At 59.7% G+C, this 13668-nt stretch overlaps 1 protein-coding gene across 1 annotated transcript; it reads right to left on the bottom strand.

Moving 5' to 3' along the window:
• Positions 1 to 1122: 1122 nt before the first annotated feature.
• On the bottom strand, positions 1123 to 10163 carry IL10RA (interleukin 10 receptor subunit alpha). Its single transcript, XM_054997580.1, has 6 exons — positions 9841 to 10163; positions 9542 to 9717; positions 8791 to 8963; positions 4437 to 4587; positions 3673 to 3794; positions 1123 to 2085 (listed from the first exon to the last, which is right to left on the bottom strand). Exons 1-6 carry the CDS (start codon positions 10071 to 10073, stop codon positions 1222 to 1224), a joined length of 1719 nt encoding a protein of 572 aa, XP_054853555.1. The 5' UTR covers positions 10074 to 10163; the 3' UTR covers positions 1123 to 1221.
• Between the last annotated feature and the right edge of the window lie 3505 nt (positions 10164 to 13668).

Below are 13668 nucleotides of genomic sequence, written 5' to 3'. Positions count from 1 at the left end.
GGGCTCAGATTCATCTTGTTCATTTTCAGCCGATTGAGGGCATCTGTCCAGCAGCCACTCAAGACCTCTGCTGCATCCGCTGGGATTTCGAGAGTGACGCACAGCGCTGGGTATCACCTGCATAGCGATGACATCCGTAGCTACACTTGATTTCTCTTCAAGGCTTTACAGATGCTGAATCAACCGGGGATCAGATGCACCGCGTGGAAGCCCCTCAGAGAATTCCCATTCCGGGGACAGCTGATCTCCAACAGCGCCCCACGGGGAACGATGCCCCCCCGTCCTTGGCGCCCACTCCTGCCGCCAAACGCCTCCAGAGGGCGGCGTGACCCCCGGCCCCGAAGCCGGCAGAGAGGGCCCGGAATCCCGAGGGACGCTTCCTTACCGCGCCCCTGGCACCCGCCCCTCGCCTGCCCCGGGCCTCCCGGACGCGGCTCCGCGGGATCGTGTCGGCCCGGCCTTCCTGGGCCTCCGCCTTCTCCCGCCGCCAAGGCAAGCGGCCCCGCGGAGGGGACGCGCTTCGCTCGCCCCAGGCCCAGCCCAGCGCCGCCGCCTCTGCCCGCGCCCGGCTCGCTTGCTCCGCGCGGGCCGCCCAAGCTGCGCCGCGCCGCGCCCGGGAGCCGGAGAGCCGCCGCGAGCTTCCCAGGAGGCGTGCGCGTCCCCCTGCAAGGCCGCGAAGCCCGGCCGCGAAGCCGCGCGGCTCCAGGGGCCTCTCCGCCCCGCTCCCCGGCCCCTCGCCCGCAGGAGGCGGCCCCAGCGCTAGGCGGGACCCCCCCTGAGCCACCCGGGCCTTCAGGCCGCTGTCCGGAGCTCGGCTGGCTGCTGAAGGCCTGGAAAGCAGCGCACACAAAACGCCTCCCGCAGCCTGCCCCCAATCGGGCCGCCAGGGCCAGGCCAGCAGGCCCTTCCCACCACCTGCCTGCCGAAGAGGGGCTCCGCCACTGCGCTGCAGCCCTTCCCTGTGACACGCCCCGCCGTGCACCTGGTGGCCCCTGCAGGCCTGGGGGCCTTGCAGTGCACACCTGTCCTGAAGTCCGGAGGGCTTGTAACCTGCAGACCACCACTCCAGTTGCAGAAGTGCAGCACGAGCCCCGCCCTCCAACCCAAAGACTGGCAACTCGGAGGGCTATCATGGCGAGGGCCCACCCATCCCACCTTTTCGGCACTCCCTGCCTGGCGTCTCAAGGCTCCTCTGCCTGGAGGCTCTAGAGAGAGCCCTCCTCACACCCGGCCCCACGGGAGAGTCAGGGGCAGCTGTGTGCTGGAGCGCAAGAGGGAGAGGGCTGGGGGTGGCCAGGCAGGCTCCTGCTCCAAGAAGCCCGAAGCCAGGAGGGCCTTTGAAAATTCAGGCAGGAGTTGCAGGGACTCCAAGCTCCCCGGGGCCACACTGGACGGACAGTGCCATCTCCCGCGGTGTGTGCTGCCGAGGGGGGCACCCTGGCCTGGCTCCTGGGCAACATCCAGTGGCCCCTGCACAGAGGGGACCACAACCGAGGCCTGCTTCAAATAGCCCGAAGGCAAGACTGCCTTGGAATGGGCCACACCCTTACAGCTGGCAGAGCCTGTCACTTCCAGCGGGCCCCCTGCCTGCCTCTGCGGCCCAGGGAGCTGCGCACAGGGTGGGCCCGCTTGTTGCAGCATCTCCGGCAAGTCCAGGGCTGCTGGTTCCTTCTCACTGGAGGGGGGAGCTCCACGAAGCCCTGACTCTTCTGCCCCAAGGCCACAATCTGCCTGGAGGCCCCCCCTTTGGCTGCTCCCCAGTGACCCCCTCCTGTGTCCGAGAGGGCCGGTGGGCAGGAGGCGGCTGAGGCTGCCCAGGGGCTCCTGCAAGCAGATGCCACTGTCCGTGCTGCAACCGCTGCTGTCCATCAGGTGTCCGAGCCTCTGGGCTTCTGCCTGGCCACTGGCTTTGGGCAACCAGCCCACCCTCTTCTCTGGGGCCAGCCCGGCTGCTCCCCTGCTGTTCAAGTGGGCGTGGTCCTTCGGGCCCAGGGAAATCGGACAGACGGACTCCACTTCCACGCACAGCTCCAAGCCTCTCACCTCGCTCAGCATCCAGGGTGAGGGCTGCCTCAGGAGAGACTTCTGGCAGGAAGCAAGAGCGGGATGTTAGTCTGGCAGGTTGCTGACTGGGAATCGGCCGTCAGTCGACAGCCCCGCTTCCCCCAAGGGGAGGGGAGGGTTAGGCTAAGGAGGGGGACCTGAGCCAGCACAGCACAGCACAGCACAGCAGCTACTTGGACCAAGCCCTCCCCTGTGTCTCTCATTCCTGGAAGAATCCAGAAGTGGGTGTGGCAGCTGATCGGAGATCTGGAGGCCTGGGTTCACGTGACTGACTGACCGACTGACTGACTGACTCTCTCTCTCTCTCTCTCTCTCTCTCTCTCACACACACACACAACAGGAACATTTGTGACTGATTTGACAGGTTACTGTGAGGAAAATTAACAACCAGTCAGTTTCTGGATACTGATGGAATAGCCCTGAGAGTTCTTGAGGAACTCAAATGTAAAATTGTTGCTCTACTAACCAGTACATTTAACTTGTCTCTAAAATCAGCCCTTGTACCAGAGGGTTGGAGAGTAGCAAATGGTAGATCAATTTTTAAAAAAGGGATCCAGAGGGAAACCAGGAAATTACAGGCCAGTTTGCCTATTGTCTGTCCCAGGCAAACCAGTACACGCTGAGATCAAGCGCAGAATTACGAGGCAGACAGAGGAACAAGCCCTGCAGAGGGAGAAGCAGCCTGGCTTCTGCACCTTTGGGAAGGCCTGCCTCACCCACCTTTGGGAGTGCTTTGAGAGAACGCATATGGAGGCAACGGAGACACGGCAAACATAACAGAAGCGGGCTTTGACGGGGTTCCTCACCCAAGGAATGACTGCATAAGCTTAGCAGTCAGGGCATAAGAGGATGGGCTCAATAAAAGACAGGAAGCAGGAATAAATGGACAATTCTCACAATGGATGGAACTAAGCAGTGGGTCCCATAAGGATCGACAATGGGGTCGGTGCTATTACATTTGTTCAGAAATGGTTTGGAATTGGGGGTGAACGGTGGAGTGGCCACGTTTGCAGATGACATGAAACTCTTCAAGATGGTGAAGACCAAAGCCAAATGTGAAGAGCTCCTGGAGGATCTCCACAAATTGGTTGAGCAGGCAGCAAAGTGGCAAAGGAGGTTCAGTGTAGGTAGATGTAGGACAACACACGGTGGAGCAAGAAAATCCCAGTTTAAGCACATGCCAATGAAGCCTGAACTACCCGGAACTGAAAGGGAAAGAGACCTTGGGGCCGCAGGAGAGAGCTCAATGGAAACGTTGACTCCATGTGCAACAGCAGTGAAAAAGGCAAACCGTATGCTGGGGATTATCAGGACAGGAACTGAACATAAAATGGCCAATATTAAAACGCCAGTCTAGATCTATGGTGCAGCCACATTCAGAAGACTGTCTTTCGTTCTAGTCGTCAGATCTCAAAAAGGACACTGCAGAGCTGGCAAAACTACAGAAGAGGGCAATCAAGAAGATTCAGGTATTGGGAGAACCTTTTTATGAGGAAAGGCTGAAAAGTCTGGGATTTGCACCCCATCTGGGTTGCCTACTTTGCCTCAGAAGCTGGAGCCGGGGCAGAGGGGCGGAAGCGGGGGCTGGTCCCCCAGAGAAGCACTCACCAGTGCAGACGGCATCTCCACAGGCCTCTTCACATAAGCACGGACCGAAAGCGTTCCTGCAACACCAAGAGCCACCAGACCGAGGAGGGACAGGCTCAGGAGCACCATGGCCCTTGCGTGGTCTGCAAACAGAGCACCCCCAAGGGTTATTTGTCTGCCTAGGCCAGTCACACATGGCACTCGAGCGCTGGACACGTCCCCTGCCCTTGCATGGAAAAGGGGCTCCCGGGCTCGTCTGTGAGGAGGAGGGAAGCCAAACTGTGACAGGGGCAGTCAGCATCCAAAGAGAGCCCCTTGAGGGGGATACTCAGGCGCACCAGGACAGACCTGCCCAGGGAGGCGGATGCAGGCCCAGAATCCCCCTGCAATGTCTGTGCTTGCCCGCCAATTCCTCGTGCCCCCTCCCCTCCCAACCTCTAGGAAGAACAGGAGCAGAGACATATTCCCAACGGACGGGCGCAGGGATCTGCAGCGGGCAGAAGACTCCAAGGGGAGCGGGGGGGGGGGGGGGAGAATCTGCTCCTCTGTGCATGAACCTCAGGGGAGGAACAAGGAGAAACATGCCACTCAGGTGCCCCCCCCCCCCCAGCAAGGTCCAAAGGACCCTCCTGCTGCTTGCTGCTGACCATCAGGCATGTCTCTGGGCTCGGTACACGGCTGCCGGCACCCAGAGATCAGGAAGTGGGGTCTTGGCCCGGGTCTCCAGCTCCCCTTGCAGTGGCAGCCAGAGAAGCGCTGCTTTGCCAGTGGGGCAGCAGCCTCACCTTTTGGGGGAGGTGTTGAGATGCACTGCTCTTCTGTCCGCTTGGTGTGATTTGGCCGGGAGGGCAGGTGGAGCTCCACGCTGACACAATAACGCTCCCCCCACAACAGCGCAGGGAGATCAAAAGTCAGGCTGCTTTCCACAAGCACATACTGCAGGGGAAGAGAGGGAAGAACGTCAGGCCAGGAATGGGCAGCGATGGTCCAGTCCGGGGGCGGGGGGGGGGACACACTGGCAGGGCTGGCGGGAGCACTAGCCGCTTTCTTCCTGGGATGGGTGCCCTGCAGGCCTCCGGTATCCTGGGAGGTCACTCCTTGCTGAGCCAAGAGCTCCCGGGCTACTGTTTCTCGCCTCGTCGGAGACGGACCAGCCTTGCAACCCCCCTGCACAGCGTGGCTCCTTTGCGCTAACAAGCACTGCCGGGGCTCTCTCCAGGAACAGAAGAACTAAGCACTAATTCACAGGAATTAAAGAGGACTATGAAGATCTTGGGAGGCAGTTGAAGGCAGTGGGGGCACAGGGGGTATTCTCTTCTATCCTTCCTGTCAAAGGAAGAGGAATGCAAAGGGAGCATTCCCTTTGCATTCGACCATACTCGAAGTGAATCGTTGGCTGAGGTGGTGGTGCCAGCAGGAGCGCTTTGGGTTTTGGGACCACGCAGGGCTGGATCTATGGGGGGGCAGGGGGGTCGCCTGCCCCCAGCGTTGCTGAACAGAGGGCGCCGAGTGGTGGCTGGCTGGGAACGCGTGCTCCTGGCCCTCCGGCAGCAGCGTGGGAGAGTTGGGAAGCCGCCCCCCGCCCCGTGCGCTTGCAGCGCTGATGGGCTGGCCGGCTTGCTGCATGCTCCTGGCCCTCCAGAAGCCATGCAGGTGGCAGCACGGGGGGCTAGGAAGCCGCCCGCACTGTGCACCTGCAGCACTGATGGGGCAGCCGGCTTACTGCGTGCTCCCGGCCCTCCAGCGGCAGCACAGGCGGCACGCTCCAAGGGGGGCGCCCTACGTGATGACATCACAGAAGTAACGTCATCATGCACTCCTGGGAGCGCGTGCACGCAGTGGCACCACCAGACGTGGGATGCCCCGGGTGCTGGCAACCCTAGATTGGGCTCTGGGACCACGGGCTAAGTTTCCTTAGAGAAGGCCTTCTAGCACATGATGGGCTTCACCTCTCAAGGGCACGGAAGAAAATGTTTGGAAAGAACCTGGAGAGCTTCATCAGGAGAGCTTTAAACCGATGACGCAAGGGGAAGGGGAGGATCAATAAGGGGATTTCAATGAAGAAGTGATAACAGCGGGGGCCCACCTCAGTAGGACAGGTCAAACAAAGGTACAAGGCTACAACGGCCTATATACCAATGCCCAGAGTATGGGTAATAAGAAGGACGAGCTTGAGCTTCTGTTGCAAACAGAGCGCTACGATATAGTAGGAATTACTGAGACTTGGCGGGATGATTCCCATGACTGGAACGTGGTAGTGGATGGTTACGAGTTGTTTAAGAACGTTTAAGAAAAACCAGAAAGGTAGAAGAGGAGGCGGCGTAACATTGTGAGGAGAGGGCTTGATTGTCAGGAAGTTCTGGAGAATGTGGTTGACAGTCCAGTGGAAAGTATATGGGTGGAAATAAGGGGAGGAAGGGTAAAGGGTATTGTTGTTGGAGTCTGTTACAGACCACCTGACCAGGGAAAGGAAATGGATGCTGCCCTCCTTGAACAGATTGGTAGAGTATCCAGACATCAGAACCTTATAATGTGGGTGACTTCAACGTCCCCGATGTGTGCTGGGAGACAGGCTCACACAACTTCCTGACCTGCCTGGCCGATAACTTCCTTTTTCAAAAGGTGGAGGAAGCTACAAGGGGCTCGGCCATACTAGACTTAATATTAACCAACAGGGAATAATTGGTAGATGGGGTGAAGGTGGTGGGGACCTTAGGGGGAAGTGACCATGTCCTCCTTGAATTCCAGTTGCTGTGGAGGGCCAAGGAAGTTCATTGCCAGAGTCATAGGTTAGATTTTCATAGGGCCAACTTCGATGAACTCAGAGGCTTGATGAGAGTCATTCCGTGGGGGAATGTGCTGGAAGGGAAAGGTGCGAGGGAAGGGTGGGCTCTTCTCAAACATGAGCTTTTGCAAACTCGAGCCCTCACTATTCCAGCAAGACAGAAACATGGTAAGGGCTCCAAAAAAACAATGTGAATGAACAGAGAGCTCCAGAATAAGCTAAGGGAGAAAAAGGAAATGTTCAGGAAATAGAGAGAAGGACAGACCTCTAAAGAGGAGTGTATGAGGGTTACTAGGTACTGCGGATCAGCCCTCAGAGAGGCCAAAGCTCAGTATGAGCTGGGTCTGGCCAGGAGGGCTCGCTACCATAAGAAAAACTTCTACAGATATGTGAGAAGCAAACCCAGGGTAAAAGAGGCAATTGGACTGCTGTTCGGCGTGGAAGGAGAAACTGATGGAGGACAGAAAAAAGCTGACAGGCTCAATGACTTTTTTGCCTCTGTTTTCTCCCTGAAGAACTAGAGCCCATCTAGAGATGGTAGAAGACAGGACACCTGTGGGGCTAGTTGACATTGACAGAGAGGTTGTGGAGAGGCATCTGGCTGCACTGGATGAATACAAATCCCCTGGGCAGGATGGGGTGCACCCAAGAGTGCTGAAAGAACTTTCTAGAGAACTTGCAGAGCCTCTGTCCATCATCTTCAAGGCCTCCTGGAGGACTGGGGATGTGCCACAAGATTGGAGAAGAGTGAATGTTGTCCCTATCTTTACGAAAGGGAAGAAGGATGACCCGGGAAACTACAGGCCAGTCAGTCTGACTTCTGTTGTTGGGAAGATATTAGAACAGATTTTAAAGGGATCAATCTGTAAGCATCTGAAGGACCCAGTGATCCAGGGAAGTCAGCATGGTTTTGTCCCTAACAGATCTTGTCAGACCAACCTGGTTTCCTTCTTTGATTGAGTGACGAGCTTACTGGATCATGGGAACTCTGTTGATGTGATTTACCTGGATTTCAGCAAAGCTTTTGATAAGGTCCCCCATGACATTCTAATGGGTAAACTGGAAGACTGCAGACTGGACTATAGGACAGTTTGTTGGATAGAGAACTAGTTAGAGGACCACACCCAAAGAGTGGTGGTCAGTGGAGTTTCATCAGATTGGAGGGAGGTGTCCAGTGGGGTGCCGCAGGGCTCAGTTTTGGGCCCGGTACTTTTCAATATTTTATCAATGATCTGGATGAAGGGGTAAAGGGCTACTCATTAAATTTGCTGATGATACCAAATTGGGAGGAGTGGCAAACACCCAAGAAGATAAGAGTTAAAATTCAACAAGACCTGAATACTCTGGAGAAGTGGGCGGTTGTGAACAGGATGCAATTCAACAAAGACAAGTGCACAGTATTACATCTGGGGCACAAAAATGAGAAGCACAAATACAGGATGGGGGATACACTTCTGGGTACTAGTGTACGTGAAACAGATCTTGGAGTAAGAGTGGACTGTAAACTAAATATGAGCAGTCAGTGTGATGCGGTAGCAAAAAAGGCAAACTCAGTCTTGGGTTGTATCAAAAGGGCCATTGCATCGAAATCGCAGGAGGTCATAGTCCCTCTCTATACTGCCTTGGTCAGGCCGCACCTGGAGTACTGTGTGAAGTTCTGGAGGCCTCACTTCAAAAGGGATGTGGCCAAAATCGAGAGGGTGCAGAGGAGAGCGACGAGGATGATCAGGGGTCTGGAGACTGAGCCCTACGAGGAAAGGCTGAGGGCCTTGGGAATGTTTAGTTTGGAGAAGAGGATGTTGAGGGGGGACATGATTGCTCTCTTTAAATATTTGAAAGGCTGTCATTTGGAGTAGGGCAAGGGGCTGTTCCAGTTGGCAGCAGAGGGTAGGACGCGAAGCAATGGGCTAAAACTACATGCACAAAGGTACCGGCTGGATATCAGGAAAAACTTTTTCACAGTCAGAGTAGTTCAAAAGTGGAATCAGCTGCCTAGGGAGGTGGTGAGCTCCCCTTCACTGGCATTTTTTCAAGAAGAGGCTAGATGGATATTTGTCAGGGATGCTTTAGGCTGATCCTGCATTGGGCAGGGGGTTGGACTAGGAGGTCTCTGTATGGCCCCTTCCAACTCTGGGATTCTGTGAACTAGCAGCCAAGGACAGGAACCTGGGAGCAGCCTTGGCCAGGAACACAGCCACCATTGTCAACGGGCACCCACAATGAATTGCCCTGTCAATAGAGTGTGGCGGAGGAGGAGACGCAGGACCTGGAGCCCCCCCTTGAGCCTGCTGGCTCAAGTTCCCATCCCACCATAGACGGATCTCTGTCCTATCACCGTGCTGTCACAGCCTTACCTGAAAGTCATCGGATGCTCTCCGGACATAGACTTGGTACTGTCCCCACCTGCCTGGGTGCACATCTTCATAGGTGATGGTGGCGTTCTTCCACCTGTGGACAGGAAGTTCCAGAGCCACCTGGATCACGTTGCCAGAGAGAGACAGGCTCATGTTCCACAATTGCAGCGTTGCTGGGAAGAGAAAATGACCACAAATTAAAGAGAATTTCCGAGACACAGAGCTGTCCGTTCTTGGCTGAGCAGGAAATTCAGAGCCAAGCTGCAAGTGACGCCTGACACAGGTTGGACACTTGTCAGCTTCCCTCAAGTTTTGATGGGAAATGTAGGCGTCCTGGTCTTGCAGCTGTAATGGAGAGCCAAGCTGTAAAACCAGGACGCCTACATTTCCCATCAAAACTTGAGGGAAGCTGACAAGTGTCCAACCTGTGTCAGGCCTCACTTGTAGCTTGGCTCAGAGAGGCCCACGATTGCCTCCCAAGGCCAAGCCCAGTCCACCCACTCCCCGCAGTCAGAAAGGCCTGCTCTCAGGCTCTGCGGGCCAGCAGCGTTCACAGGAACCAAGCGGCCCTTCCCTGCCAGGGGGCGCTCGTTGGCTTTCCTCGCAGGCGCAGCGGGTGCTCCCTGACACACACACACACCCCCCGCGCCTGCGCTCGCTGCTGTCACGTCGGAATCGGGCGGGCACTGGCCGTCGACGTGGGCTCCCCAAGCCGGGGCGGGGGGCAGCGGCGGCGGCGGCGGCTAGCTACCTTCTTTGGGCGAGAAGGCGGCCGTGCTCGTCCACGGGGAGGTGCCGTTCCCGGCCACGGCCCGGACTCGCGCGAAGTAACGCCGCAAGGGCTCACGAGTCTCGTCGGTGAGGTCGCAGAAGTGGCTGGTGATGGCGGTGCAGCGGGGCACGGGCGTCCAGCTGTGGTTGCCGTACCTGCGGGAGAGCGCGGCTGCTCAGCGGCCCGTCGGGAGGGGAGCGGAGCGGAGCGGAGCGGAGCGGAGGGGACGGCCAGGCCGGCCGGGCTGCCCGCCCGCCCGCTGCCCCGGCCTCTCTTACCGCTTGTACTGCACATCGAAGAGGAGGCTGTCCGAGCGGTTGCCGCCGGGCGCCCAGTGGAGCACGTGCTGGAAGGTCCGGGCCAGGAACCGGGCGCGCGCCGGGGGCGCAGGGGTCGTCGCGCCCGCTTCCAGCCCGGGCCCGGGCCCGGCGGCGCCCCCTCCCTCGCTGCGGCCCCGGAGGCAGAGCAGGAGGAGGAGCGGCGTGGCCGGGAGCATCGGGCAGGCGTGCATCTCCCGCGGGGCGCAGGGACTCTGCCCCGGCCAGCCGGGGGGCGCCGAGTGCCTCCTGGAGGGCGGCACCCGCGGGCTGGCCAGGGCGGGCCCGGGCATTCCCCGCCGGATCCCCTCCGCTGCGCGGGGAATCTCCGGGTCTCTGGGCGGCCGGCCGGCCGGGGAACGCCCTCGAGAGGCGCCGGGCCGGAGGGCGCCCCCGCCGGGGACACGTGCCCGCGCATTCCCACGGGTCGATCCGCGCGCCTCGCCCTGCGGCCGGAGGGCCGGGAGAGGGTGGGCTCCTTTGCGGCGGAGCGGCCCGGGGAGAGCGGCGGCGGCGGGCGGCAAGAGGCAGCGCCTGGTCGGCTGCTGCAGGGCCCTGGCGGCGGCCCCGGGCGGACGTGTCAGGGGTCCAGGCGGCCGGCCGGCGTCCCTCCCTCCGCTGCGCTGCGCTGCGCTGCGCGGGGCGAGTTCCTGTTTCGAGCTGCGGCCGGGGGCTTTCTCAGGGGGAAGCGGCCCGGGCAGTTCCTCCTCTCGGCGGGGGCGGGCCGAGGGCGAGCGCGAGGCCCTGCGCCTGGCAAAGCAGAAGCGGGAGCCGCGGCCTCGGCTGCTTCTTGCTCATCGCCCGCAGGTTTCCTTTCCGGCGCGATCTTTCCCGGGAGGGGAGACGCCGCAAAGTTTCCCGCAGTTTCGGGCGAGCAGTTTTGACGCGCTTGGGCAAAACCCGGGCGGACCCCCGACGGCCCCCGCTGCGGCGCTGTGACGCGGAGAGAGACAGGGGAGGCGGCGCCGCGCGGAGGGGAGCTGCGGGGGGGGGGCGAGGAGGCCGCGGCGGCCCTCCGGCCCAGCCACCGGGCCTGCAGGCGGGGCGCTCGCCGTCTCTGCCCTCCTGGCGCCAGCGGGGGGCGGCCGCGTCGTCCTTTGGCCGGCCTGTTCGTTGGCCCCGCTGAGGGCCCTTCTCAGACCGCCGCGGCCCGGCGCTCCCCTTCAGCCCCGACGGCAGGGCAGCCCCCCCCCCCAAGCGTGCAGCGGGCGGACCGCCTCCCTCTTTGGCCGCCGCTCCCGGTCCCTCTGTGGGCCCCGCAGGCTCCTCCGGGCGTTCCTCGCCGGCTCCCAGCACCCTTCCGGAGCCGGGGAAGAGCTGCCCGAGAGGCCCGGAGGCTCCCCTGCCCGGCTCTCCGTGGCCGCTGGGGCCTCCCTCCGCCCCTCGTAAGACCCCGGCGCCCCTCTGGCCATGGCTTCCGTGGAGGGGGGGCGCTCTGGCTCTTCCCGCCCCCGTCTAAAACATCAGGCCAAGTCAGGTGGGAAATGAGGCTGCCCGTCCCATTGAAACTCTGCTCCTGTTGGCAGGCCTGGAGCTGCTCCCCAGGGGTTCCTCCCCCCCGCCCGCCCGCCCACGGCTGAGGGTTCTCCCCAAACCGAGGAGGGCCTGGCGAGGCTCTTGGGTCGCCCGCAAGAGGGCGCCAGCCTGGCCAGGGCTCCAGCATGACGCTGCCCTGCCCTGCTGACCCGTCAGGGGTTTGGCCTGAGGGAAGTCCGCAACACCGCAAGTTCTGTTCTTTTAAAGCGAGTTTAATGGCCGTGGCTGCTAAGAGTAGTCCAGGGCCCGAAACAAAATAGAGTCTTGGAGGCTTCCTCGGGTGCAAGATGAGAGAGTATATTTAAGTACAATGATGCCTAATCTAGAGTCAAAACATAGGATACTCGTGGGCAAGCGTCAGATGCTGCTATGATTCCTGGGAATTGTAGTTTAAAAAACCAGCTGCTCAACGCGACTCTCAGATGGCGAGGGAGGGGGAGTTCCACAGGCGGGCACTCTTTCTCTGGTGGGTGGGGGAACAAGGGACCAAGAGGCAGGGGAAAAGCAGAGGTGCCTTGCGAGCAAGAGAGAAATTCGTCCCGCCCGGCAAGGAATTGCAGCTCGGATTCACCCCACCCCACCTCCGTCTCTGAGCTGAAGCAAAACCAGCGGGTTGGACTTTGGAGAGAGACGCGGCCAGAACCTGGGAAAGACTCTCTCTTCAGCTGAGGGGCTGCTCTTTGCCAGAGAGGGGCGGGGTTTTTAGACGACTCTTCCTAGCCGGGATTGTGGGACTGATCAAGTGCTCTTCACCGGACGTTTGACTCGGGTGTTCTGACCCAGACTTTACTGGGTAGTACTGAGTGATGATAAATCCTTTCTCTCTTTATTGGCTTGTCTACTTCATTTATCTGCTTACTTCGTTTATAGCCAGCCTTTCTCACTGAGACTCAAGGGAGTTGCCAAAATGGAGCAAACAATTCAGGGCCCAGAGTCGTCAGGAGGGGAGGCTCAGGGAGCCAGCGAGGCACCCCACGCCAGCGGGTCCCTGAGAGCGCCCCATTGCTGCTGGCATAACCCAGCATGGCCACCTGCCAGAGGGCCGCTGGCCTAAGCCCCTGTGCTGGCGTGGGAAGGGGAAGGACAGCGGGCATAGCTGGGGTCAGTTGGCTCCCTGATGCCCCAGCTAGGGAATGCCCCCCCAGAACTAGCCTAAAGTTACCTCAGCAAAAAGTACGACGTATCCCGTAGGCCCCCCCCACACCAAAAGGCCCCATCCTGGGCATTCGGTTCCCCCTCCCGCAGTTTGTGGGGGACAAAACCTCTACCCAGGGCTCTTGCCTGCCCCTTGCCTCTCCCCATGTGGGGATCCAAACGAGAGCCCTGGCTGTGCTCTCGCAGTGCTTCCCACTGAGGCGGGCCTGTCTATGCAACAGTGTCGGCCTGGCCCATGTGGCTGAGGGCAGCAGTGGAGTGCGTCTTGCCTGCCGGCATGCCTCCTGACGCAGAGGACAGGGTGCTGCCGTGGGTGTGGGGGCTTCGCGCCTGGCCTCTGCCTTGTCTCTCTGCATGCACCTTTTCAGGGGGAGGGTGTGTGTGGCTCAGAGCAGGGTCTGTGGCTCAGCACTTTTGCTGCCAGTCAGGCCCTTGCTGGGGAAGGGGGGGGGGGCTGTCTGCTGCACATGAGCTATTCACCTAGGGGCTGGGGGGCACTTGGGCTACATGCCCCTGTTGGGGTAGAGCTGTAGGTGGGTCTTTCCTCCCTGTCCAGGGAGGCAGTGGCGAGGATCAGTGAGTGGTGAATGGCTGCCCCTCTGTGTGCCACTCACAGGGGCATCACCGGCTGCTGTTGTCTGATTGTCACGGTGGAGCTGCTTTCCAGACCGAAAGCTGCTGCTTTGCTGTTTCTCTCCACTGCCTGCTGCCACACGTGCTCCTTTTCCTGTATCCTTAGACATGTGTGGACCCTCTGTCTTGGGTTTGGGACATGCACCCAGAACCACAACCAATTTGGGGGAATGGAGCTCAGTGCGTCTGTATGTAGGTGAGTGGTGGGGGGGGGACCTCTTCCCACTTCCACAGCCTGGCTAGCTGGGGAAACTGACACATTTGCCAATGGTGGGGCGGGGGGGGGGGGAGAACATGAGATTCAGGGGTCTTTCACCGGGATCGTGGGCTGGCAAGTGCCATGTGCCTCTAATAGGGCTGCCAGTAACCACCAAACAACCAGATCTTTTCCAGAGCAAGATTTAGAATTTGTTGAGGGAAATACAGGGGTAAAGGAACTGAGAAGGCGCTCAAGCATAAGAACAG

This window comes from Eublepharis macularius, chromosome 14 (genome assembly GCF_028583425.1).
Source record: "Eublepharis macularius isolate TG4126 chromosome 14, MPM_Emac_v1.0, whole genome shotgun sequence".
Taxonomy (NCBI): domain Eukaryota; kingdom Metazoa; phylum Chordata; class Lepidosauria; order Squamata; family Eublepharidae; genus Eublepharis; species Eublepharis macularius.
The sequence above is the reverse complement of the archived record's forward strand: the minus strand, read 5'-3'. Positions and strand labels throughout refer to the sequence as shown.